This window comes from Chanos chanos, chromosome 10 (genome assembly GCF_902362185.1).
Source record: "Chanos chanos chromosome 10, fChaCha1.1, whole genome shotgun sequence".
Classification (NCBI taxonomy): Eukaryota; Metazoa; Chordata; class Actinopteri; order Gonorynchiformes; family Chanidae; genus Chanos; species Chanos chanos.
Window position 1 is genome coordinate 33,683,341 of NC_044504.1, and position 27,679 is coordinate 33,711,019.

General features: G+C 41.8%; 1 protein-coding gene across 6 annotated transcripts; it reads left to right on the top strand.

Annotated features, from left to right (window-relative positions):
- Positions 1–5,819: 5,819 nt before the first annotated feature.
- Positions 5,820–27,679, top strand: arhgef7a (Rho guanine nucleotide exchange factor (GEF) 7a). Of its 6 annotated transcripts, none has more exons than XM_030786181.1 (22): positions 5,820–5,984; positions 7,635–7,718; positions 16,038–16,134; positions 16,318–16,451; positions 16,799–17,000; positions 17,229–17,317; positions 18,153–18,247; positions 18,429–18,524; positions 18,866–18,988; positions 19,235–19,373; positions 19,487–19,546; positions 21,075–21,221; positions 21,752–21,838; positions 21,999–22,077; positions 22,345–22,484; positions 22,594–22,815; positions 23,083–23,176; positions 23,932–24,021; positions 24,628–24,798; positions 26,984–27,071; positions 27,357–27,411; positions 27,557–27,679. In XM_030786181.1, the coding sequence occupies exons 1-22, from the start codon at positions 5,820–5,822 to the stop codon at positions 27,677–27,679; spliced, it is 2,580 nt and encodes an 859-aa protein (XP_030642041.1). The 6 variants fall into 6 exon arrangements, with proteins under 6 accessions (XP_030642041.1, XP_030642038.1, XP_030642040.1 ...); XM_030786178.1 differs by having other exon boundaries at positions 16,038–16,122; positions 16,318–16,475; XM_030786180.1 differs by having other exon boundaries at positions 16,038–16,122.

Here is a 27,679-nt window from a genome sequence, read left to right on the forward strand (position 1 = left end):
GTAAAGCAGTGAATGAATGGGCTGACTCATGTACAGCACTGAAATCACCAGTGATGCTGAGGAGAGCTCTCATCGTCTGTTACGACTCCCCATCTCTGCCTTTGTCTGTCTGTGTCGTAGCACTGTATCTTCTCAGCCGTGGACTCTTTCCTCTATCCAATTTGTCCCATTAACTCTATGCCCCCTCCTCTCTCTCTCTCTCTCTCTCTCTCTCACACTCACACACACGCACACACAACAACCGCTGTCCAGCGCCTGCTTTGTCACTCCCTTTTACTCACTACCCTTTTTTTCACTTGACTCAGTGAGTCATCTTGGTACTCTACAGGCAGTGAGTGAGTGTATGAGTGTGAGACAGAGAGAGGGAGGGAGACAGAGAAAGAAAGAGAGAGACAGAGAGAGAGAGAGAGACAGAGAGAGAAAATTAAATGGCTTTCCCCTCACTCACTCATTCAAACAGGTCCGTTCTCATAAAAGCGATCCAGTCACTAACACTAACTGACCAGTTAAACGCAGCTGCGTCGACTCTTCTTCCCCCGGGGCTTATTTTTTTCTTTTTTTTTCATCTGAATTTGCGTCACTCTGCATTAAACACGGCAAGTATTTTCTAAACTGTGCACGAAATCCCTTGTTAACCCATAGTCTCCAAAGGATAGTCCAAACAACAGGCGCTGCTTCAGAACATGATGTAACAACGAGATATGCAAGCGAGTGATGGAGCTTGTCAAGGGTACGTCAGGTGATGTTTCAATTTGAATGTATCAGTTTGAATGTTTCGAACCATCCTCTGAAACCGTTGAGCACGTCCTTCAAACAAAACCGAAACACTGAGTTGCGCTCGACAACACTTCAAACGGAAATCGCTTTAACTGACAAACCACACTTCACCAGCTTTACCCTCAGCTTACCACTGCATTAAGAGATAAACTTGGCAAAATACAAACTTAACTACAATAGTAGGGTCAATAACTTTAAATGGCGTTTGTAAGTGGAAATTGGCATAATCAGTTATCCACAAGTTTCATGACCCACCAGTCGCCCACCCAAGCTGCAAAAAGAGCTATGTAAAACACTTTGAAATTACAGCCAAGGCTCATGAAAGAATCACTGAATTCCTTTTGCTTACTTATCATGTGCAGTGTGGTTAGAGAGAAAAACACATGAATGAAACGTGATCACTTATGTTCTTACCTGAGATGTGCGTAGAAGCATGGAACAAATGCTGACACTCTTTTCCTTACTTCTGAAAACAGTAGGCATGTTTCCATAAATGTATTTTTTTCAGTCCATCTTTGGAAATATTCACCGAGCCTACTTGGTGGCGGAGTCCTTGTCACGCCGCACGCTGCAAGGTAAAGAGCGTCAGCATCTCGCGCATCATCAGGGAGTCACAGACTCCGTGTTTCCGTGAGAGCGCACGATGGGTGGAGGCAGGTCAGAGAAACAAAAACGCACCGTTGACTCGCTGCGCTGTACCTGGACAGATCACGACAGAGCGATGAGCTCGTGTCAACAGCTGATACACGAGCACTGAGACTCGTGCGGGTTCTGAATGAGCGAGTGGTGACACAATTACGTCCAACTAAACAGTAAAGTAGCCTTCTGGGAGTGCGCTTATGCTCATGTGAATAGATGAGATAGCAGGCCATTTCGTTGTGTAGCCATAACCAGTATAAATCCCTTAATGATTTTTTTTTTACTCCGTACCGTACATTCAGTCACATGCATTCAGACGCTTGTGCATGTGCGCACTCCAAGAACGTGCCTTTTGAACTCTCTTTAAATTTACAGATCTTTTTTTTCTTCCTCTGATTCGATGGCGAATAACAATCAGTCATGTTTTCCCTCTGCCTCTCTATAAATAAAAACAATACGGAACGCAAAAAATGCATTTCTAGGTTATATCTGGGGAAACGTCAATGATTCACGGTTTTCATTTGCTGCCCTGAATACTGAGAGCATACCAGCGTCTGTGCACTAGATCATAGATAGTGTGTTGTGCTCCAACACTAAAGACCCGCATTATTGTCATGGCGCTTTTCTCCCAGGAAAGGAAGAATTGGCTCTATAATACACGGCGGACACAAACCCCAGGCTCTGCGGGAGGGAAGGACCCAGGGTCTCCGTAAGTGTATACAGATTTCATTGTAACTGTACGGTGTGTGTGTGTGTGTGTGTGTGTGAGAGAGAGAGAGAGAGAGCATGTGATTTCTGTGTATTCGTCAACAGTCCTTTATAAATAACACTGATGTAGTGATCATGCTAACAGAATACTGACGTGAGAAGCACGTGAACATGTCTGGAGACACAGGCGAAGATTTATGAACGTGCGTTCTTGCATACATTTTTCCTTTCTGGGAACTGATTTTTTTTTAAATCACCACTGAGCTAGAGGAAGACAGATATGTATTTTGTTGAGGTACAGCATTTGAGTGTGTGTGTGTGTGTGTGTGTGTGGGTGTGTGTGGGTGTGTGTGTAGTGGATGAGGTCAGTTGGTAAACCTGGCATTCTCATGAGTCACTCTCGCAGTCGACATGAGTCCACAGTTCTGATGAACACAGACAGTAAACTTTTAACCTAACCTCCTTACTCCCACCCTGAATCCCTCTCTCTCTCCCTCCCCTCCTTCCTTCCTCCTTCTCTCCCTCTCACTCTCTCTCTTTCTCCCCCCTCTGTGGTCTTAATATCATTTGTTGTCTGTTTTAAAGGCTGGTGTCCCAGGGGACAGTGGAGCGCTAATTTAACTCTGGTGACCAGACCTGTTTATAGTGGTAACGATGCCAAGGGACCCCCCCCCCCCCCCCAGGTAACCCCAACTACACCTCACCAAACCCTGCTCCACACAGGGGACACCTGTGGCTTACTGTACTAAAAACAATTCACAACATGCACAATATATCATTTCAAACTGCCAACACCACTACCCCCAACACACACACATACACATACTTACACACATGTATGTGCACTACCAAATACCCTAAAACCCTGTCAAAACTCACATTCAGTACATGTTTGAATTACTGACCTGTACTCTGCATTCAGTAACCTCCTGCAGCACTGATACTTACATGTTTAAAGTAAATGAATCATTTTCTGTTACTAAGCAAATAATGTTGTGTGAATGTGCTGCTGTTGTGGTCAGTATGAATATCTGATGACCAGCTTAGTGTATGAAGGGGAAACAGTGGCTGTTTACAAAGATTAATAGGAGGGAATGAACTGTCCACAAACCTTTAACCACTATCTAACCTCTACATGTTTGCTGTGTGCCTTTGTTTCACTTTGTCAAAATGTTATAACTTAGACCTTTCTCTCTCTCTCTCTCTCGTTCTCTGTCACAGAGAAATGAGGCTGCACTGTCATGACTGATAAAGAAAAGTGATCAGGGAGCTGGTGTTGAAGCGGGTTCAAGAGGTCACACTGAGTAAAATGGAAAAAGATAAAATGAGACTCTTAATAAGAGAAGCAACAGTTCAGTGATCTGCAGAGAGCATCTGGCTTCCGTAGTGTCCTTTGCTCTGATTGTTTTGATCGAGTCCATTTAAACGCAAGGCAACTACCTGATACTTCAGCATCAACAAAATGATTTAGTTTGGGAGTGTGTGTGTGCGTGTGTGTGTTGGGTTTTGCATGTCTGAGGAAGTCAGTGTGGGAGACTGCGAAAGGTGATATTTTTGTTTTAATTTGTCCAGTGATAATTATATGAGAATGTTGTGACAGCGCTGAATAATTGTGTGTGTGTGTGTGTGTGTGCATGTGTGTGTTTAATCATGTATGAATGAATGAATTAAGCTGTTTTCTGTGCAGTGACAGTCAGGGGAAATCTTGAGTTATGGTTTTATTACCTCCCTCACAAACCCGTTGCTACAGCTGAGACACACAATGCATTATAATAAATCAGCAAAGAGAAATTGTCATAAAATACTAATAAAAATCAATAGAATGCAACTCTCCCTGTCAAACACACACACACACTCACACACACACACACACACACTCACACACACACACCAGATCTTTCATATTGCCCACACTGTGGTAAGGTGAACTGTTAAGAGTATGGTTTCACAAATAACATCAAAGACAGACATGTAGATAAAAGTACACTTTCAAAATAGACAGGTAGTGGGAAAGGGCAGAGGGGGGTATAAATAGAGCAACTAGAGAAACAGGAGAAAGGACAGATGCAGTGCATAAAACATGAGTCTGAAGGTCATAAAGACCGACAATATATCCACCACAAGAGACAGAGAGAGAGCGAGAGAGAGAGAGAGAGAGAAAGGAGAATGAGAGAGAGAGAGGGAGAGAAAGAGAGAGAGAGAGAGAGAGAGAAGGAAAGAGAGCAGCAAGTGAATACTAACATCCTTGGTAACAGCTTATGGAGACGACTGAGCTGGGAGACGCAGAAGTTGACGTTCTGAACCTCAGTCTCAGGAGACAGAGAGATAAGTCTTCTCCCCTCCGATGCCTTTGGAGACAGGTCTCCAACTCCGCTTCCCGTATCCATGGTGACCTGTTGGGAATACAGATTCCTCCAGGTGAGCAGACAGGTAACATATACAAAGGGGAATGGGGAATGAAGAGAGATTTGTTCCTGTATCACTGCTTATAAACAACATGTAAAATTCACCAGTGTTTTCTTTACCTTCCAGGCGAAGACAGTATTCCACACGGGCTCGGCATGTGAGATTATCTACCGTCACTAAGAATACTTACACTGGTTTCACTGTTCAAATTTGTCACAAGTTTTCTTTTCGAGCACCAGACAAAGCATTACACGTAAGGTACTCTCTGTGAACTCAGCACTAACTGGATTGAATGGATTTATGTTATGGGATATTATCTCTGTGGTAGAGCAAAAGAAAATTCTCTGCCTTGTTTATCTCCTCCATAGGATAAACTTATGCCGACAAGTATGGACAACAGTAGAGATGCGGCATTGTTCAGAAATGTGGAAGGAACACGTGCTTTTGTGCATCCAAAGAACGCAGTATGCTACCTTGTTACATAGCTGTAGTTATGGTATGACTTGACAGCACCGCCTAGTGGACAGTATAAGAATTAAAGCGATTAAAACAATTCAAGAACCTCACAGTGAGGCAATAGATCATCATTTCATTTTTTTTTGTAAATGTGGTATAAAAATTAGATTTAATTTTTTTTTATTATAAGCTGAAAACACATTGTAGCCTAAGTGTACTTTGAACCATCAGAATAATGATGTCGTTCAAATGATGTTAAACAAGTTAGAATCTATAAATCCAGGATCTGGTAAAATGCCATTTAAAATAGTTGATTCTTTTCTTAGGCATGGGTGTTTACCTGGATTCCGTCACGAATTTAGGTTTCACTGATATTTCTGATCGTTTTGTAAACAAAATTCCCCGAGAAAAAAAATGTATACAGAAAAATCTGCCAAAATAAATGCTTGATACAATTTGTCTCTGTCACTTCATGCAAAGATCATGTAAAGCAGGCCATTCCATGCAAAATTGTCTCCGAAGGCAACTGGTCAAACAAGCCTGTCTGTGCCTGTGATGTCATCTGCCGGAAGATGTGAACTGGCAGACTATGCAGGCTGTGCGCACCGTGTACCAGCGAACGGCATTTGACAGCTTGTGGGGTTAAGGAAATGGGATCAAACGTATAGCATATTTTTTTTCATCCGACTGACAAACAGAACGCTGGTGCATTAAGGCCCCTAACAAATGGCAATAGGGAAAATGATATCTTATTCAACCGCCGGTTGATTACAATTGAAGCCTCAGTTTTTGGTAAAGCACCTCTAATAGAATCGACATTGTTCCGTGTGGCCATGAATCCGGCAGAACAAACGGTTACATGGCTCATTACGCTCGGTGTTTTGGAATCACCAAAAAAGACCATCTCGGATCCTGACGGATTTCTGCAGTCCTCGTTAAAAGATGGGGTCGTGCTGTGTAGGTTACTGGAGCGACTGCGTCCGGGCACCACCGATAAAGTAAGGGTATTTTTTGCTCATCGTTCATCTGTCGCGCCGCTGTCTGTCTGTGCTCATCTGTCTGCCTCTTCCATATTTACGGCATAATACGATGATATCCTACTTCTCTCAGCCCAGTCGTCCATGAGACGGATTTTTGTAGGTCACGATTACAGTGCTTACTACCCCCAAACCTGAATCACAATACAGCAAATTCAGGTTCTCTGTGAACGGGAGGCTGGGCTGAGCTGAGCCACTGTGCGCCAGCGATGATGTAGGCTACCTGATACAAGACGCGGTATCGCTCGGGGCGCAAACAGAGTCTAATTTTCAAGACAAATTGTAGGCCCGGGTTTAAGTGGAATGGTGACTTATATTTTTAGCGTGATTTCGGTGTCATTATTTGTGTGCATTCACGTGTGTTATAAAATAGGCTGCACGAATAAACAGCTGTGTTGTCATATCCTGTAGCAATTCAATGGTATACTGTTTACGTCCACCAACCGAGTTGCGAGTTGGCAGCAAATCGCCTTACATGTTCGGCTCTACGTATTTGGCAATATCCAACATCTGTTACAGATTATTAAGGAGGGTTGTCGATCATATCTGTTTACACAAAATGTACCGCCTTTGAGTGAGAAGAAAAAAAGGAACGCTCACCGTATTTACAAAACCAATGAATACATTTTCTCTAAAATGTGCGGTTTGTTTTCAGTCTTTTCTTCTGTGACGATGGATAATGCCTAAACCCAATTATCCCTTTCAACCGTCTCCTTACAGTCACGTAGCATTTCAATAAATCTGCTATTCTTTAATGAACTGGAACAACATAATATCGCTGAATATTGGTCAAGGTATTTGCATAATAGGCTACCAATCACTTGTCGTCTTGTCCGTTAAAGTAACCGCCTAACTTTCCGTACTAAGAATATCAGGTTTCATTGGGTTCATAACCATTTTTACATTGCCCGTTGGCTTTTTATTAGCAACATACAGGGTTTTAAAATATTGACTAGATTGAAGATGCAGCTCGTATTAACTTAATTTTAAAAAGTACGTTGCACACACACACATTTTGTGTGCATCTTAGTTGCAGCGTTTCACTGGCGGTTGACCCAGCTCATCAAGTGTTATGATTTTACAGAAGGCTACATTTCACAGTGAATTAGTATACAGTGGGCAACATGCCGCAATGCATCGGTAGGTTAATTGATGTCAAGGCCTACTGTTGGGTTTTGAGATTGCTAATACTGGCAATGTTAAAGAAAAAAAAAATACGAACCACCTAACTTGGAGAATTTAAAAGAGTGCGTGTTATTCGATAAAGGTTGAAGCCGGGGGTTTAAACAGAATTATTTTCGTTGTCTTGATTAATTCCGCAGTGCTGTTTTGTTTTACCCGCCAGATTACAACAAGTGGGCTGTGCCTTCCTTGCGATATTGGACGCTTTTCTACGGGCTTTCTCGCCGACGTCATTTCCCCTCCTACTTTCCTCACTTCCCCAAGTCGGGATTTGTTATACCCAGATAGGGATGTCGGTAGCCAGGTAGAATGTGGATGCTCGTGCAGATCTCTTCGACTCTGAAATCTCCACGGCTTCAGTAAATAACGAAAAAGAAAGTTTGCAAAATCCGGACTCTATACCCTTTGCTCTTTTCTGTTTCCTCTCAGATATTCCAGGATCCTAAGAATGACGCCGAGTGCTTGAGTAACATCCAGGAGTTTCTCAAAGGTTGCATTGTGTTTCGAGTCGAGGTAAGCAGGCTATTAAGTCGTGATCATACTTTATTTTATATTATTACATGGAAACGGAGAAAAACTGAACTAGTTATTGGTATTTGTGTAGTAGTAATATGATACGGAAAACAATTAACAAAGGATGCACACAGAGAACTAGTCCTGGCCGTAGGAGGCAGAACTGTGGACGAAGGGGAGAGATTTGATGTGTAGCTTGAAACAGACAGCCCGCACAATAGACTAATATTTGGGGACGGGTCGGGGACACAATACAGTTATGGTAAACTTGGCTTTAGTTCTCACGTACACACCAAATCCCCAAAGCGCAGTTGCAGTTGGGCTAGCTGCCGCACAAAATCGCGAATCATGAAAGCTTGGTAGAAATCTGTAGTAGTTTTAGTGGCTAACGCTATGAATGGCTCTGCTTTGTCCATTCGTGCGTGGCATTGTCTTTTCTGTCTCTTACAGCCCGTTTGAATTGGTTATTGAATTGGTTATCATATTAAGATAGATATTACTCTTTACTGGGTTCAGTACATCAGGGACGCTCCATTATTGTCAAAGCGTTGGACGTCTAAGAGGTATAATTGTCCCATGCAAAGCCTTTGGGTTCTACCGCATATTGTCCTGTCGTTTCTACGGATAAGGTGTCAAGATTTTCGACAATGTAGTTTTGTTTTGTCATCCTATGTCCTCGACATAAATATAACGCCCGTATTTGAATTGTTTTGTTAATGATGTGTTGTCATATCTTCATATTAGTTTTCAGGTAATGTTGTCTTGTGTTCTGTAATTACTTGGAATCAGTACTTTTCGGTCTGACCCTACAGAACCTGAACATGTTTCTTTTAATTTAATCACTGGTTCATTAATGGCTTGATAAGTGTAGTATGTTCTAATGCACAAAGAATAATAAACATTTTACCTCTCTAGTAAATTATTGTGTTGTGCCAGAGGTAGCATTCAGCAAGCCACAGTGGAGGATACAAACCCCCTTTTTTTGGGAAAATCATTGACTCTTTTTTTCCATGAAACACATTCTCCATGAATGAGGATTGTAGCCTTGTGCACTTAACTCTTTTTTTTTTCAAAGTGTTTGTGTGTTCACAGCCATACACTGAAGGTGACGTAGAAAAGAGCAGATTGCTGGATGCAAAATAATGCGCATTTATTATGGGGCAGATGGATTTGCTTAATGCTCATTAAAAGTCCCTATAACTGGAGGTGGAGACTGACGTCTGTTGTTACATAGGGACAACCTTGCAATCATTTGTAAATGATCCAAGACAAGAGACTCAGGAAAACCATTAAACTAAAGCATAACATAAAAAAAAAAAAATTTATTCCGGTTAGTTTAGTTTAGTTTAGTTTCAGGTTAATGAAGACTTTGGATTGCCGGGTTATTGAAGCTTTATCATGAAATGCTATCATGAGTTTGCTTGTGACTTTCTCTGTTTCTCGGAATTCCTTAGACTGCCTATTGGGAGGTGTTGGCCCGACTTGGCAGAACTTATGCACAGCTGTGAGATGTGCACACAAGTCCCTCTTTGTCACTCACACCATTGCTCCATACTTTCCTTTGCATAATTGCTGTCTTGTTTGGTATCATTTGAATATTGTTATATTTCCGATAGCGAGTTTTGCTGTCTGTGTCACACTCTCCATATTCCGAATTCGGGGAATTTAGAACGGGCTGGTTTTTAATCTCTGGTTTCTTCTGATAAACGTAATTGCCTTGGAGTATTATTCCTCCTGAATGAACCCCCGCCAACTCGTTGGACCGCTCTCTCTCCTTTTTTTTTTTTTGGAGGCGCTCCTGCTGTTTCCGACCCTTTACCTCTTTCATTTATGTCAGACTCCCACTGCTGAAACCGGTGTTGTAAATTTCCAGGTTTGTGTTTTCTCTTCTTTCTTTTTTTTTTTTTTTTCCTTTGCGCTGACATTGAAGAATCAGAGTTGATTCCTCTACCGCAAGAGATCATGTCGTGTCCTAAACGAAGCCGGAGGGTCGTTACTGTAACCAAGCAACAAGGCACCGTGGAGACGTGGGATATTGTTCCGTTCTCAGAGGATAGCTTCTTTTTGATTATTTTGTTGTCGTGTTTCAGGAAAAAAAGTAGGGGGGGGGGGTTGGAGAAAAGGACAAAGATGAGATGGAGTATAGATTTCCATCTCTGAAGATGTGCCTTGTTTGTGGCTTATATGTGTATGGGGTTCATTTTTTTTTTCTGGTAGTGCTCCACTGTGCTCTAGCAGTGTCTTAGGTCCAGTCTTGCATAGCTCGCAATGGAAATCACCGCCGGGTTGCTCTAGGTGTATGAAATGGGTAGCGATAATCATATTTGTTGTGTGACAGTCTTTACTGGGAGACTAATACAAGCCACCAGTCAAACAGCTACCCTTCCGTCGGCTTCTGCAGGTTCACCTGGTTGGTGTTCGATTTGTATCTGTATCTTTGCTGAGTCTGTGGAGTTTCTGTATTTGTCTTGTGTGTTTTACTCGGAGGTGGATCATCCTTCCTCTCTTTCCACACACACACACACACACACACACACACACACACACACACACACACACACACACACACACACAGTGTGGACTCATGCTGGTTTAGTTTTGACTCAGACTCTCAGGGGATGACCACTCTGCTTTCCCATGATTAAGATGAAAAAAACGATCTGTTCTCACTGCTGACAGTACATTTGCTCTGACTAATGCTGCTTTTGGTCTCTGTAATTTCTTTGATATGTGCGCGTGTGTGTGTGTATGTGTAGCCAAACCTCGAATCTGTGTCCTATTTATAAGTGTTTGATTCCACCATGGCTTAGCTTGTTTTTCATCCTCTCTTAATTGTTTAGCATGCAGTTTGTAAACTGAACTGACGCATGTTCAAATGTATGGTGTGTTTCTAGTGAGTGACGTCTTAGGGCTTGACATTAGTGGTGTATTCAGCGGTTGCTGATCAGGTAGGTCGGCTCTTAGATAATGAAACAGCTAGGAATAGCTCTGGTAAGAAGAACTGCACTGAGAAACACACACACACACACACACGACATGCCTGTTTGTTTAAATATCTGTGTTTAAGAAACGTACTTTTGGGAAAATATTCAGGTGAAATTTTATGCAGGGGTCAGTAATCATTCCCACGTTTAATTCTAAAACAAAGGCTGCGGTTCCCATTTGTTTTGTTCTGTGGTGCACGTATAGATCAGTTTCAGCTGCGTAATGCATACTAAGTGAATTATTGTGAATGATCTTAATGTCATTTTGCAAAGTGGAATTGGTGGTAAAATCCGAGTGTGTGTGTGTGTGTTTGTGTCTATGTCTTTCCAATAGAAGGAGTTAAACTGGTTACTGTGCACACACACACAGACACACACACGCCCACACACAATTGAGAAGGGCAGTTTAGTACACACATCCTCTCTCACACATGCACATCCACATTTCCATTCTCTCAGGGCATATCTGTAATCAGAGCGGAAAATAAAAGGGTGACACATATCTTACAGTTCACTGGCAAAGAGCTACAACTTCCACCGTCCACGTGCATGGTTAGACTGCTCTGTCCCCAACACCATCTACAGCTGCCTCAGTGATAACCCTCCAACAAACCCTCATATAACACAGGATAAACCAGGTCTCTTATAGCACAGTATAAACAGACTCTCACATATAACACAGGATAAACCAGCTCTCTCATAGCACAGTACAAACAGACTCTCATATATAACATAAGGATAAACCAGCTCTCCTATAGCACAGTATAAACAGACTCTCATATATAACACAGGATAAACCAGCTCTCTTATAGCACAGTATAAACAGACTCTCATATATAACATAAGGATAAACCAGCTCTCCTATAGCACAGTATAAACAGACTCTCATATATAACATAAGGATAAACCAGCTCTCCTATAGCACAGTATAAACAGACTCTCATATATAACATAAGGATAAACCAGCTCTCCTATAGCACAGTACAAACAGACTCTCATATATAACATAAGGATAAACCAGCTCTCTTGTAGCACAGTATAAACAGACTCTCATATATAACACAGGATAAACCAGCTCTCTTGTAGCACAGTATAAACAGACTCTCATATATAACACAGGATAAACCAGCTCTCTTATAGCACAGTATAAACAGACTCTCATATATAACACAGGATAAACCAGCTCTCCTATAGCACAGTATAAACAGACTCTCACATATGACACAGGATAAACCAGCTCTCCTATAGCACAGTATAAACAGACTCTCATATATAACATAAGGATAAACCAGCTCTCTTATAGCACAGTATAAACAGACTCTCATATATAACACAGGATAAACCAGCTCTCCTATAGCACAGTATAAACAGACTCTCACATATGACACAGGATAAACCAGCTCTCCTATAGCACAGTACAAACAGACTCTCATATATGACACAGGATAAACCAGCTCTCTTATAGCACAGTATAAACAGACTCTCATATATAACACAGGATAAACCAGCTCTCTTATAGCACAGTATAAACAGACTCTCATATATAACATAAGGATAAACCAGCTCTCCTATAGCACAGTACAAACAGACTCTCATATATAGCATAAGGATAAACCAGCTCTCTTATAGCACAGTATAAACAGACTCTCATATATAACACAGGATAAACCAGCTCTCCTGTAGCACAGTATAAACAGACTCTCTCAAATGACACAGGATAAACCAGCTCTCCTATAGCACAGTATAAACAGACTCTCACATATAACACAGGATAAACCAGCTCTCTCATAGCACAGTACAAACAGACTCTCATATATAACATAAGGATAAACCAGCTCTCCTATAGCACAGTATAAACAGACTCTCATATATAACACAGGATAAACCAGCTCTCCTATAGCACAGTATAAACAGACTCTCATATATAACATAAGGATAAACCAGCTCTCTTATAGCACAGTATAAACAGACTCTCATATATAACATAAGGATAAACCAGCTCTCCTATAGCACAGTATAAACAGACTCTCATATATAACACAGGATAAACCAGCTCTCTTATAGCACAGTATAAACAGACTCTCATATATAACATAAGGATAAACCAGCTCTCCTATAGCACAGTACAAACAGACTCTCATATATAACACAGGATAAACCAGCTCTCTTATAGCACAGTACAAACAGACTCTCATATATAACACAGGATAAACCAGCTCTCCTATAGCACAGTATAAACAGACTCTCATATGTAACACAGGATAAACCAGCTCTCCTATAGCACAGTATAAACAGACTCTCATATATAACACAGGATAAACCAGCTCTCTTATAGCACAGTATAAACAGACTCTCATATATAACATAAGGATAAACCAGCTCTCCTATAGCACAGTATAAACAGACTCTCATATATAACACAGGATAAACCAGCTCTCTTATAGCACAGTATAAACAGACTCTCATATATAACATAAGGATAAACCAGCTCTCCTATAGCACAGTACAAACAGACTCTCATATATAACACAGGATAAACCAGCTCTCTTATGGCACAGTACAAACAGACTCTCATATATAACACAGGATAAACCAGCTCTCCTATAGCACAGTATAAACAGACTCTCATATGTAACACAGGATAAACCAGCTCTCCTATAGCACAGTATAAACAGACTCTCATATATAACACAGGATAAACCAGCTCTCCTATAGCACAGTATAAACAGACTCTCATATATAACACAGGATAAACCAGACTCTCATATATAACACAGGATAAACCAGCTCTCTCATAGCACAGTACAAACAGACTCTCATATATAACATAAGGATAAACCAGCTCTCCTATAGCACAGTATAAACAGACTCTCATATATAACACAGGATAAACCAGACTCTCATATATAACACAGGATAAACCAGCTCTCTCATAGCACAGTACAAACAGACTCTCATATATAACATAAGGATAAACCAGCTCTCTTATAGCACAGTATAAACAGACTCTCACATATGACACAGGATAAACCAGCTCTCCTATAGCACAGTATAAACAGACTCTCATATATAACACAGGATAAACCAGCTCTCTTATAGCACAGTATAAACAGACTCTCATATATAACATAAGGATAAACCAGCTCTCCTATAGCACAGTACAAACAGACTCTCATATATAACACAGGATAAACCAGCTCTCTTATAGCACAGTACAAACAGACTCTCATATATAACACAGGATAAACCAGCTCTCCTATAGCACAGTATAAACAGACTCTCATATGTAACACAGGATAAACCAGCTCTCCTATAGCGCAGTATAAACAGACTCTCATATATAACACAGGATAAACCAGCTCTCCTATAGCACAGTATAAACAGACTCTCATATATAACACAGGATAAACCAGACTCTCATATATAACACAGGATAAACCAGCTCTCCTATAGCACAGTATAAACAGACTCTCATATATAACACAGGATAAACCAGCTCTCTTATAGCACAGGATAAACCAGCTCTCCTATATAACACAGGATAAACCAGCTCTCTTATAGCACAGTATAAACAGACTCTCACATATAACACAAGGATAAACCAGCTCTCCTGTAGCACAGTATAAACAGACTCTCACATATGACACAGGATAAACCAGCTCTCCTATAGCACAGTACAAACAGACTCTCATATATAACATAAGGATAAACCAGCTCTCTTATAGCACAGTATAAACAGACTCTCATATATAACACAGGATAAACCAGCTCTCTTATAGCACAGTATAAACAGACTCTCATATATAACATAAGGATAAACCAGCTCTCTTATAGCACAGTATAAACAGACTCTCACATATGACACAGGATAAACCAGCTCTCCTATAGCACAGTATAAACAGACTCTCATATATAACATAAGGATAAACCAGCTCTCTTATAGCACAGTACAAACAGACTCTCATATATAACACAGGATAAACCAGCTCTCCTATAGCACAGTATAAACAGTCTCTCATATATAACACAGGATAAACCAGCTCTCCTGTAGCACAGTATAAACAGACTCTCTCAAATGACACAGGATAAACCAGCTCTCCTATAGCACAGTATAAACAGACTCTCATATATAACATAAGGATAAACCAGCTCTCTTATAGCACAGTATAAACAGACTCTCACATATGACACAGGATAAACCAGCTCTCCTATAGCACAGTATAAACAGACTCTCATATATAACACAGGATAAACCAGCTCTCTTATAGCACAGTATAAACAGACTCTCATATATAACATAAGGATAAACCAGCTCTCCTATAGCACAGTATAAACAGACTCTCATATATAACACAGGATAAACCAGCTCTCTTATAGCACAGTATAAACAGACTCTCATATATAACATAAGGATAAACCAGCTCTCCTATAGCACAGTACAAACAGACTCTCATATATAACACAGGATAAACCAGCTCTCCTATAGCACAGTGTAAACAGACTCTCATATATAACACAGGATAAACCAGCTCTCCTATAGCACAGTATAAACAGACTCTCATATATAACACAGGGTAAACCAGCTCTCCTATAGCACAGTATAAACAGACTCTCATATATAACACAGGGTAAACCAGCTCTCCTATAGCACAGTATAAACAGACTCTCATATATAACACAGGATAAACCAGCTCTCCTATAGCACAGTGGAAAGGGACTCTCATATATAACACAGGGTAAACCAGCTCTCCTATAGCACAGTATAAACAGACTCTCATATATAACACAGGATAAACAGTCTCTCATATATAACACAGGGTAAACCAGCTCTCCTGTAGCACAGTGGAAAGGGACTCTCATATAACACGGCTGGTTATAAATGCTACTATCACTACACTAGAGCGATCCATTACACTCATGCTCAAACGAGATTTCACCACTCATAGATATTTATGATATTTAATAACCATATGTCACAATGCAATATCTCCACAAAATATACTGAGCGCTGTCAGGTTTATTAAGGTGAAGTGAAACGACAAAGGCTGGACAGAAGCCAGGAAGCTCAAGTGTATTTTTTCACATTATAAAAATCATCCATAATTTCTCAGCTGGTCTGGTTGCCTTTTCCAGATAGTCAGATAGTCCTTTGTGCTGTAGTTTGAGGGCTGGATACTGGGTTTTCAGTCATGGACAAGTGTGGTTATATGGCCAGTTTTAGTGCTGACATTCAGGAGTCTGTGTTAGTGAAGTTATGTAAGTTCACTCTCATTTTCTTTTCTTTTTTTTTTTTTTGCCTCTTTCCCTCTCTTGCTCTCGCTCTCTGGCCCTGCAGCCGTTTGAGCCCAGTGACCTGTACCAGGGCCAGAACTTCAGTAAAGTACTTATCACACTGGTCGCACTCAACAAAGTGACAGCAGGTGAGTATGTCTGTGCAACTCAGTCCAGCCCACACAGATGAGATAACAATACATCTGAGACAAGTGCTGTTTTTTTTTTTTTTTTTTTTTTTCAAAATTAAACTAAACACTCTCTCTCTCTCTCTCTGTGTCTCTCTCTCTGTCTGACTGTGTCTCTCACTCACGCTGTCGTTGGTCTTCGCCGTGGTAACGCAGACATCGGCGTGGGCAGTGACTCTGTATGTAACCGATACTCCTCTGCTCATCGTATCAAGTCCTTTGAATCTTTGGCTTCCCAGTCTTCACTGGGCCGGTCCTCCAAACTCCTCCATAACCAGTTCCGCAGCCTGGTGAGTAACCTGGCGAGAACCGGAGCTGTATCCCGGTAAACATAAGCTCTGCATGCTGTTAGATCTCAGTAACGTTTTCTCAGTACAAACAACAAACAGTTTGTTTTCGCAAGGTCCTTATACTCTCACTCTCTTCACTTACTTACATAGCTGTCCTTGAGGATTTTTCTTTTTCTTTTTTCATAACGCTGGAACTGAGATGGTTGTTATCATCATTAGCAATACAATTATGTAACTGTATGCGCACGTAGTGCCCGTGACAAGAGAGTACAGCGGTCTGCAGAAAGATCAAATTTATCACGTCTGTTCTATCAAATCCACTCTGTCTTTCGTTTTTCCGCTTGCAGGATATGACAGAGAACAGTAATGCCCAGTTGGTGGTGAAAGCACGCTTCAACTTCCAGCAGACCAATGAGGATGAGCTGTCTTTCACCAAGGGTGACATCATCAACGTCACCCGTACGGAGGAGGGGGGCTGGTGGGAAGGGACCCTCAATGGCAAGACCGGCTGGTTTCCCAGCAACTACGTCCGAGAGGTGAAAGGTTATGGTATGTGTCCACCTTGTGAGGTCGGTAGTGTAGACTATCCACTCTCCGGTCTTAAAACCCTTAGGTGTTTGTCTTCGTGTTCATCTTGGCGATTTCAAAAATAAAGAAGATATAGAGTGATATTTTGTCGTGTAAACACATTTGTACTTAACTTAAAGATATTTACAGTAAGGCTTGGAGAACATGACGTTTTTGGTTCTCAGCCCTGTCTGTTTATTCCTCTCACAGACAAACAGGTTTCCCCCAAATCTGGAACTCTAAAAAGCCCCCCAAAAGGCTTCGACACCGCCGCCATCAGTAAGACCTACTACAACCTGGTAAGAACCCACAAGGTCATTTTATGTCTTTGAAACGGGTTCCGTCGAGTCTCAGTTCATTTTTGTTTCAGAGTTTGGTTTGGTTTTTAGGAAAGCTGTGTCCTGTATGATAACGCGCTTGAAGGTGTTTGATGTCAAATACGTATTGAAATTGCGTATGGGACGTGGAGGCGGCGACAGGTGTGAAATCTAATGTCTGCTCTCCCTCAGTGCAGCTGCTCCCCTGCTCCTTCTCTAAGATGACCCTCCCTTTAAGACTCACGCTGGGTCATGTTAGCCCTACAGTGTTCTGCCTTTAAAAGATTGAAAGTTTGTAATGGTGAAGTTTCTTTAGCTTGGGAGTTTTCGTCAACATTCCAGGCAGCTTGCCCTAGTTCTGTCAGGCTGTGTTTGGTTTCTGACATTTAATATCCCTTTGCCCCCTGGTCACTGAGGAACATGGACAGATTTGGGGATTAGCCATTGTGTCTTTGATGGCGCATTAGAGGGAGAGTCAAATCCTGTGCAGGGCATTTCCGAAATTCTCAAAAAGTCAACAGTCCTGTGTGTGAACAGAAAAAGCGTGTTGTTTAATGTGCTCAGTGATTTTCTTTAACCATTTAATCGCGTCGGACAGTTCAGACTGGTCTGTGTGATCAAACAATTCTCTGAGTGTATTATAATTTTAATACCAGTATGATGTTCCTACCAGTTAATTAGACCCAGGATAATGTTAGCTGCAACACCAGTCAGCTCTGTAGGTTTTGATTTTTAAAATTTGACAGTTTGTTTATTTCTGAAGTTATTTGAGTAAACTCTTAAAAAGCGTCTTTGCTGCTGCTGCTTCTCCCCCCAGGTGTTACAGAACATTCTAGAGACAGAGACGGAGTATTCCAAGGACCTTCAGAATCTCCTGACAAATTACCTGAGACCGTTACAGAGCTCAGACAGGTAAGCCCGCCGTCTGTCCACAAAAGTGACGTAGTCACAATGCTTACCAGTTATTTCCTCGATAAATGTACATTTGTAGAGCCTTTAACTCCAGGAAGAGAAATTTTGTGTCATTGCCTCCACGTCTTGAATTGGTCATTTTATCACTCTTTACCCTGACTTCTCTCTCTCCCTCTCACAGGCTGAGTCCGTCAGACTTCAGTCTCATTATGGGAAACCTGGAGGAAATCAACACCTTTCAACAGACTCTTGTCCAATCGCTGGAGGACTGTATGAAGTGAGTCCTGATTTGTGCAGCAGTCATGTTGGCCCGCCTCTATACAAATCTCTCTTATCTCTTACTTCATGACCAAAGGGAGAAAATCCAGGAGGTGTATTCCTTAGTTAAACAGGAAGGTTGATAATTTGTATTGAATATAGATTCCCCACTTGTCCTTGAATGTAGACAAGACAAAGGAACGCTAAACCAGGGAAATATATATTTTTTTTACCTGACCTCAAGTGGTAGATTACGGTCACATTTCATGTAATTTTTTTTTAAATGTGTCATTTTAAATTCAGATTTGAGGGGATTATCAGACACAAATATGTGTTGTCTTTCTCTGCCCTATTTTGTAGACTTCCAGAGATGCAGCAGAAGGTTGGGGGGTTCTTTCTGAATCTCATGCCCCAAATGAAAGCTCTTTATGTGGGCTACTGCTCCAACCACCCCTCAGCCGTCAACGTGCTCACAGACCGCGGGTATGGTCCCATGTGCTCCACTTTATTTACACACATACACACACACACACACACACACACACACACACACACACACATACGTGTGCTGACTTAGATCCTATGGATCCCTGTCTTTCTCTCAAATTAATCCTGCAAAGAGTTTTACTCCAGGGGGGAGATTTTTAGGTGTTAATGGGGGAGGTGGCGTTCCAGCATCTGTTTTGAAAATATTTATATTCTCTCTCTCTCTCTCTCTCTCTCTCTCAGTGAAGAGCTGGGGGAGTTTATGGAGGGGAAAGGAGCCAGCTCTCCTGGTATTCTCACACTGACCACTGGTCTCAGCAAACCCTTCATGAGACTGGACAAGTACCCTACTCTACTGAAAGAACTGGAAAGACACATGGAGGTACGTCAGATGCGATGTCTCTGTGGAACGTGCCTGAGTTTGCAGGTCATGTATGTCTACTCTTCTATGGTATTAGACGCTCACGTTGGCTGTCCACTCTGTTCGGTCTCCAGGAAGGTCACCTGGATCGGCCTGACATTCAGAAGAGTATGACTCTATTCAAAAACCTGTCGGTAAGTCCCTCCGTTTTATGTGGGATATTGGTTATTTGTTACTGTTGCTAAGTAATGAATTTGTTAATTAATTTAAAATAATTGTTCATTTTACTACTAATATTTTGGGACACTAGTACAGTTGAAATAGATGGATTAGGTAAACGTGAATGAAACCTGGTATTAATTCTGCAGGAATTTGGGAGTCTTTAAAAATAGTACAGCTTTATTGTGAAAGAAGACAAATAAACAGACACAGAAAAAACATAATGAAGTTTAATAAGACTAATTAAAGTTAACAAAGAAAATAAGACTTTGAATAGTCCTAGAGGACAGTCCAGACAAATTTACGTGCAATCCCAGAGGTGATCATATGCGAGACAGAAGAGATCTCTTTGGTCAAACTGGTCTCCCAGCACCGCAGTCTGCGCTGGCCTGTGGGTTTATCCTAAGTGTACAGTCATAAAGTACTGAGAGGAGCTAACTGTGCCACCATGTGGCAAATGAAGGGTGGAAAAGCCGATTATGGTTACTCTGACGCCCATAGACAGGTTTCATGCCTCTCTAGCCAATACAAAGGTCGGCTTCAAGTCTTTCACACAGGGAGGTCAGGTGAAGGAAAGGAAGGAATCGCCGGCAGAAGTTACCTCTACGTCCACAGCGTTTGGGGTGATGAGGAATGAGAACAGTCCACTGGTTTTCAGTGTAGTCGCTGAGCTCTGTTCCGTATGAAACCATGTCCTTCTGTGAAAAGTCTGCACGATCAGACATAACTGCAGACGGAGAACCGTAAGATTAACTCCAGACAGAGTCGTTCAGAGATGTACCCGACGTTGGTTTTTAGAATCACCTCCTTCAACATACAGATGGATGTTAGCGCTGTTGGATTATTTATAAAGGTAAATGAGGGGAGTGTCTTGTAAGAGAAAAAAAATGATTATTATAAAAGTTATCTTGGTAGACAGAGGCAGGATACATGAATATCCTCAGTGCTGTTTCTCACTGTGTGTTCCTCTGAATTTATGGCACAATGGGACAAGCAGTTCATAACTCAAGGTTATAATTCACGTAATCCCGTAACCTTGGGACACGGTCGTGAATTTAGCTTTCAGATGACAGCGTGAATGGTGCTTCTAGCGTCAGTGTGCATTCTGAGACCTGAGGTTTTTCCTCAGCTTACAATCATGAGTAATTCTGCAATAGGGCCCAACATAAAACTTAACTTTCAATTTATGAGGTTAATTTTACATTTCCATATCCATTATAGAGAGTGATCATTTTGGCAATATGTGTACAAAGATTTCAGTCATGTAGAGGGAGAATGTCACTCTTTCGCCATGTTGTCTTTGGTGTGACTGTGGTCAGCAGTCACACCCTTCTTGTTGCTAAGTATTCGATGGTTCTTTGACTGTTTAGGGTGTGCGCTGCAGTAAGGCTGCACACATCTCTCCCAACACCTAGATATCCCACGGCTCTGCATCACAGCGCAGGTGTGCAGTGTTCCCGTGGCGACAGGCCCATATTTTAAGCTGCGTTTCCATGGTTACAGACACAGTGTCAAGAGGTGCGGAAGCGTAAGGAGCTGGAACTGCAGATTCTAAACGAGTCCATCCGGATGTGGGAGGGAGAGGACATCAAGACTTTAGGATCTGTGCTGTACATAAGCCAGGCTATGGTCCAGAACCACGGCTCTGAGGTCAGACACACCGCCCTGTTACTGTAACTTAGACACACCGCCCTGTTACTGTAACATAGACACACCACCCTGTTACTGTAACGTAGACACACCGCCCTGTTACTGTAACGTAGACACACCGCCCTGTTACTGTAACGTAGACACACCACCCTGTTACTGTAACGTAGACACACCACCCTGTTACTGTAACGTAGACACACCGCCCTGTTACTGTAATGGACATTATCTAATATACACATTTTATCAGTGCTGTTAATCATGCATTTTACATATAAATTGTACAGTGAAATTTCTTAGGGAACCTCAGTTTATTTCATAGGGTTTTTTTTTGATAAAGTCATAACAGATCCAGATATAAACATGAGAGGAAACACACAGAGCCGTATTTAGGCCTGGACTGTATAACTCCTTCGTCGGCTCAGATGCTCTCGGAGGGTCGTCAGTATGAACGGGAAAAGCTGGGTGCATTAGTGTGGCGTTTTTGTTCTGTGTGTTTGAATAATGACACAGTCACATGGGTTCTCTTTCAGGAGAAAAATGAACGTTACCTCCTGCTCTTCTCCCACGTCCTATTAATCCTGTCTGCCAGCCCGCGGATGAGTGGCTTCATCTACCAGGTCAGCAGACACTCCTACCGAAATACAGAAACATACGTACAACTTGTTAAACAACTGAATGGGTTTTAATTCCTTTGTGTTCACTTATGAGCTGTGGTGATGTGGAAGAATAATAAAAAGCTTTTGATTTTTTTTGGAAACGCTGCTCTGGTCCTCTTAGCGGAAGCTGCCTTTGAGTGGAATGACAGTTACCCCACTGGAGGACACTGAAAGTCATAAGAATGCTTTTGAGCTCTCTGGTAAGAGAAGCAGCCTGCACAGAATACCAATGTAGCATCTCTCTCAACTACATTTTGAAGATTTAAGCTGAAATGTGTGTGTGTGTGTGTGTGTGTGTGTGTGTGTGTGTGTATGTATGTATGTATGTATGTGTGTGTGTGTGTGTGTGTGTGTGTGTGTGTGTATGTATGTATGTATGTATGTATGTGTGTGTGTGTGTGTGTGTGTGTGTGTATGTGTGTGTGTATATGTGTGTGTGTGTGTGTGTGTTTTCTCTGTCCTTACAGGCAGCATGTTTGAGAGACTGCAGGTCATTTGCTTTAACCAGCAGGATCGGCAGGACTGGCTGGAACACCTGAACTGTCAGATCAAACACACGACCATGGCGGCTCCCAGTCTGAAACCGCTCACCGTGCCCTGTCACACGGTCAGTCTCTCCACACCCTGTTCCTGCTGTCACACCACACCCCTCATTCAAACCAAATTCTCCTCAGAACCTGAATTATTTGACTGACATGCAGCTGCCCTCTCTCTAGCTACCCTCACACCCTGTGACGCCCTCCAGACATGCGGAGAGCAGGGGGTTGACCGTTGCCCCCGCTTACCACACCCTGCCGCACCCCTCCTCGCACGGGGCCCCCCATAGCACCGTGATGTGGGGTCCTCTGGAACCTCCCAAAACCCAGAAACCCTGGAGCTTGAGCTGCCTGCGCCCGGCCCCCCCGCTAAGACCCTCCGCCGCTCTCTGCTATAAAGAGGTACAGGCACAGCGAGTGAACTGGGTCGGAACCGACTCTCAGTGAAATGTATTTAAAACCCCCATGATAAACCAGCCCAGTACCTTTACCTGTCATAGAATCTGCGACTAAAATCAATGCGTCTTTGTTCAAAATGGACTACTCTAAAGTCTGTCTCTCTCTCTCTCTCTCTCTCTCTGTCTTGCCCTCTCTCTCTGTCTTTCTCTCTCTCTCTCTGTCTCTCTCTCTCTGTCTGTCTCTCTCTCATATTCTCCCCCAACTCTGCAGGATCTCAGTAAAAGTCCCAAAAGCATGAAGAAGTTGCTGCCCAAACGGAAGCCTGAGAGGAAACCTTCGGATGAGGAATTTGCTCTGAGGAAAAGTAAGTTTCAACTGACAGAGGGAGGTTATTAGTGATAAGTGAAGGTATACTGTGTGTGTATGGAGGGGGTTATTAGTGATAAGTGAAGGTATACTGTGTGTGTGGGGGGGTTATTAGTGATAAGCGAAGGTATACTGTGTGTGTGGGGGGGTTATTAGTGATAAGTGAAGGTATACTGTGTGTGGGGGGGGGGTTATTAGTGATAAGTGAAGGTATACTGTGTGTGTGGAGGAGGTTATTAGTGATAAGTGAAGGTATACTGTGTGTGTGGGGGGGTTATTAGTGATAAGTGAAGGTATACTGTGTGTGGGGGGGGGTTATTAGTGATAAGTGAAGGTATACTGTGTGTGTGGGAGGGGTTATTAGTGATAAGTGAAGGTATACCGTGTGTGTGGAGGGGGTTACTAGTGATAAGTGAAGGTATACTGTGTGTGTGGAGGGGGTTATTAGTGATAAGTGAAGGTATACTGTGTGTGTGGGGGGGATTATTAGTGATAAGTGAAGGTATACTGTGTGTGTGGAGGGGGTTATTAGTGATAAGTGAAGGTATACTGTGTGTGTGGGGGGGATTATTAGTGATAAGTGAAGGTATACTGTGTGTGTGGAGGGGGTTATTAGTGATAAGTGAAGGTATACTGTGTGTGTGGAGGGGGTTAGTAGTGATAAGTGAAGCTATACTGTGTGTGTGTGTGTGTAAGATAAGAGGAGGTATGCTGTGGTCAGCCATGTAACCCATGCGAATGTGACGTGTTCAGGTACTGTAGCTCTCGAGGAAGACGCTCAGATCCTGAAAGTGATTGAGGCCTACTGCACGAGCGCTAAAACCAGACAAACTCTCAACTCAAGTAAGAGAACACATTAAGACCACCAAGACACAGTTTCTCTCTGCCTTCTCTTTCTCTCTTTTTTTGTCTTCTCACACACGTATACATTTAACCTCTAATGTTTCTTAGCCTGTTATGCTGCTAATCTGATCTTGCTAATTCATTCTGCTGTCTTATGTAACGATATCTTCTCTTTTCTCTCTCTTGTTCTTATTCGACCTTCTACACACAATTGTTTTGCATACCCTATCATTGTCTCTTTGATCAATTTTGGGTTCGTACCATCACCCTGTTTTTTTTTTTTTTTTCCGTTTCTTTTCTTTTGGAATTTGGAATCCTTACGTTGAAATGCGTTCATCATTTCCGTGCCTCACCACGACGTTATGATTTTTATCCCATCCAAAATCTTTTGGTTTACTTCTTTTTTTTTTCCCATCTCGACCATTTTTATCTCTCCATCTCCACCTTGAACTTTTTATTTCGAACATTCCGCATCTCGCTCACGTCACGTGGACACCCTCCCCCCCCCCCCCCCCACCGACTCTTGCATCTATCTGATGTCCGTCGCCCGTCTGGGCCCCCCCCCCCCCCCCTCCCTTCGTTCCCACCCCCACCCCAACCCCTCAGCGTGGCAAGGCACCGACCTGATGCATAATCACGTGCTGGACCAGTCCAGCGTGGACTCTCTGGGTCGACGGAGCAGCATATCCAGGCCGGAGGCGCCCTCTGACCTGTCGGAGGACTCGGACTATGACAGTATATGGACGTCCCACAGTTACAGGATGGGCTCTGTATCTCGTAAGAGCTGCAGCTCCTTCATCTCCCACCAGAACTAAACCTCCCCACCACTCCTCCACTTTCACCTGACTCATCCCGGAAGGATAGGGGTTTTTCCCTGTGGGCTGTGGGGGGGGGGGGGGGGGGGGTGTTATTTATCTGTTTATTTATTTGTTTATTTATTTATTTTGATTTTTTTAAATACATATTTATTCTACTTATTCCTATTTATTTGTCAATGTTTATTCTTGTATTTATTTTAAATCCTCATTTAAAGTTTTTTGTTTGCTTGTTTTTTGGGAGGGGGGGGGGGGGCAAATCTATTGCATGCTCTCAATCCCCAATTTCAAAGCCCTTCCCCTATTCTGTTTTAAGTCTTCCCCCACCTGTTTATTTTAGCATCTCTTTAAAACCGAAATCTCACTCTTCCCCTCATGGTGTCGGCCTATATAAAAACGAAATGATCAGATACTTGGATTGAAAGATGACTTCCAGAGTGGACTGTCTTGGATTAGACACAGTAGAACTTTCTAGAAGCATGTGCAGATCCAGTTCTGCTCCTGTAATTATTAAATCTTGTAAATATTTGAACGATGCCGTAATTTTAAGATGTGAAGTATACATGTACCATGTCTACTGAATCACTGAGCAAAAGTATTTGATGACGAGTGACTTTTAAGACGATAAACAGAGATAGTTTTGATGAAAATGTATTCAGGTCAAAAGGAGAGGAGAGAGGCAGTGTTATTGGGAATATGCAGGGCATATCTTTTGTCACCTATTTATTAATTTTGCTGTTTTATTTAATTTTATGTAATTTTTTGAGAATGATTTGTATGTCTGTATGAATTTAACTTGTTTACTTGTAAGTTTATAATAGTTTCAATATGTTTGGTGAAATAGTGTGATGACTTAACAAAATATATGACACATTTACCGGAGGAGTTATTGAGCATTAATCGTGTATATGGGAGCGCGATGCTCACTGTTCTCTCTGTAATTCAACATGGAAAATTTATGTCTAGACCTTCAATGTTTACGAAACATTCAGTGTTTTCCTCTTTTTCTGTAAAGGGTGTTGTTTTTACCCTACTGAGAAAAAAGAGAATCCTCCAAAAGGATGATGCGAGTATTTGAACATAGAATAAGAAAACAAGTTTTCCTGTTGTGAGATTATTTCTTGTGACCAAGATCTATTCTGTGGTTCCAAAAAAAAAAAAAAGGAAAAAAAAGAAGAAAAAAAAAAGGACAACCTGACTGGCTTGACTGTCTGTTGTACTGTGTCTATATTCTAATGGTCTGTGTAAAATTAAACTAGCTGATCATGTTTCTGTGTTTCTGAATTACTGATTATTTTTGTGTTTGTTAAATACACACAGAATCCACCTATATGACAGAATATCACAGGCATTGTAATGGACATTTTGAATAAATTCTGGTATTTGTTAGATTTGTGCTATCTATCTATCTGTCTATCTATCTGTCTGTCTGTCTGTATCTATCTATCTGTCTGTCTGTCTGTCTGTCTGTCTGTCTGTCTGTCTGTCTGTCTGTCTGTCTGTCTGTCTATCTATCTATCTATCTATCTATCTATCTATCTGTCTGTCTGTCTGTCTGTCTGTCTGTCTGTCTGTCTGTCTGTCTATCTATCTATCTATCTATCTATCTATCTATCTATCTATCTATCTATCTATCTGTCTGTCTGTCTGTCTGTCTGTCTGTCTGTCTGTCTGTCTGTCTGTCTGTCTGTCTGTCTGTCTGTCTGTCTGTCTGTCTTGTTTGATATTTCTCTTTTTTGAGGGGGGAAAAATCCAAGGTCTCGAGTCTTTTCAACTCAAGAAGACGAACAAAACTATTGCTCTTTTGTGTTTTTTTTTTTTTTTCTTCTTTTCCAGTTTTTGAGATTCAGTGTTTTACATTCAAACGATGCAGTCAGAGCCCTTGTTCCCATGACAACCTTTGCTTGATATTATGGTGTTGTTTTTTGCCCTGTTTTTTCTTTCTTTTTTTTTTTTTTTTAATACCTCCTGTGGATCTTCCCTCTCTGCATGACTAACACTGTCACACAAACATTTCTGTGTAAGTTTGATCCTTTCATAAACACACCTGAGACAATTTCCAGTTCTTTAAAACCACACTCAAATCAGTCTTTTGAAAACTGAAGACCAATTAGGAAACTGTGTGTCTTTATTTATTTCTAAACCAGGACCGCAGAGGGACACTGGCCCACCACTGATCGTTCCAGGAGATGAGAAAGAGACGAAAAGCAACGGCCAAGCTGCCACGGAGGAGAAGTAAGACTGCGTTCAAATTCATAAACTCTTAACTATTAATTATTATCCATCTTGATTCGTCTCAATGTTCAACAGTTAATGCATCTGAGAATCAGGACACTTTAATAGCTCACAAACCCTTAAACCTTGTTAATATGTATGTTATGTATAAACAGAAATTATTTTTATGTTATTACGACAGCAGAGTATGGACCATGGTGTTTTTCCCCCCCCCCCCCCCCCCCCTCTCTCTCTCTCTCTCTCTCTCTCTCTCTCTCTCTCTCTCTCTCTGTTCTTCTCCTTAAGCAGCCTGGTAGATGTAGTCTATGCTCTGAGGGATGAAGTCCAGGAGCTGAAGCAGGTAGGTCTCTGTGTTTCCCTCACATAAAAAATGACCACATATTAATTGTCTTCTGCAGGATTCGGTGTCTTGCGTCATATTTTATGTCGTCATACAGAATATTTACCGTTTTGAGCGAAATCATATGACTCTTGCCTTCTATCAGGACAATAAGAAAATGAAGAGAACTCTTGAAGAGGAGCAGAAAGCAAGGAAAGATCTGGAAAAGATTGTTAGAAAAGTGCTGAAAAACACGAACGATGCCTCGTGGGATGAAACGAATTTATGA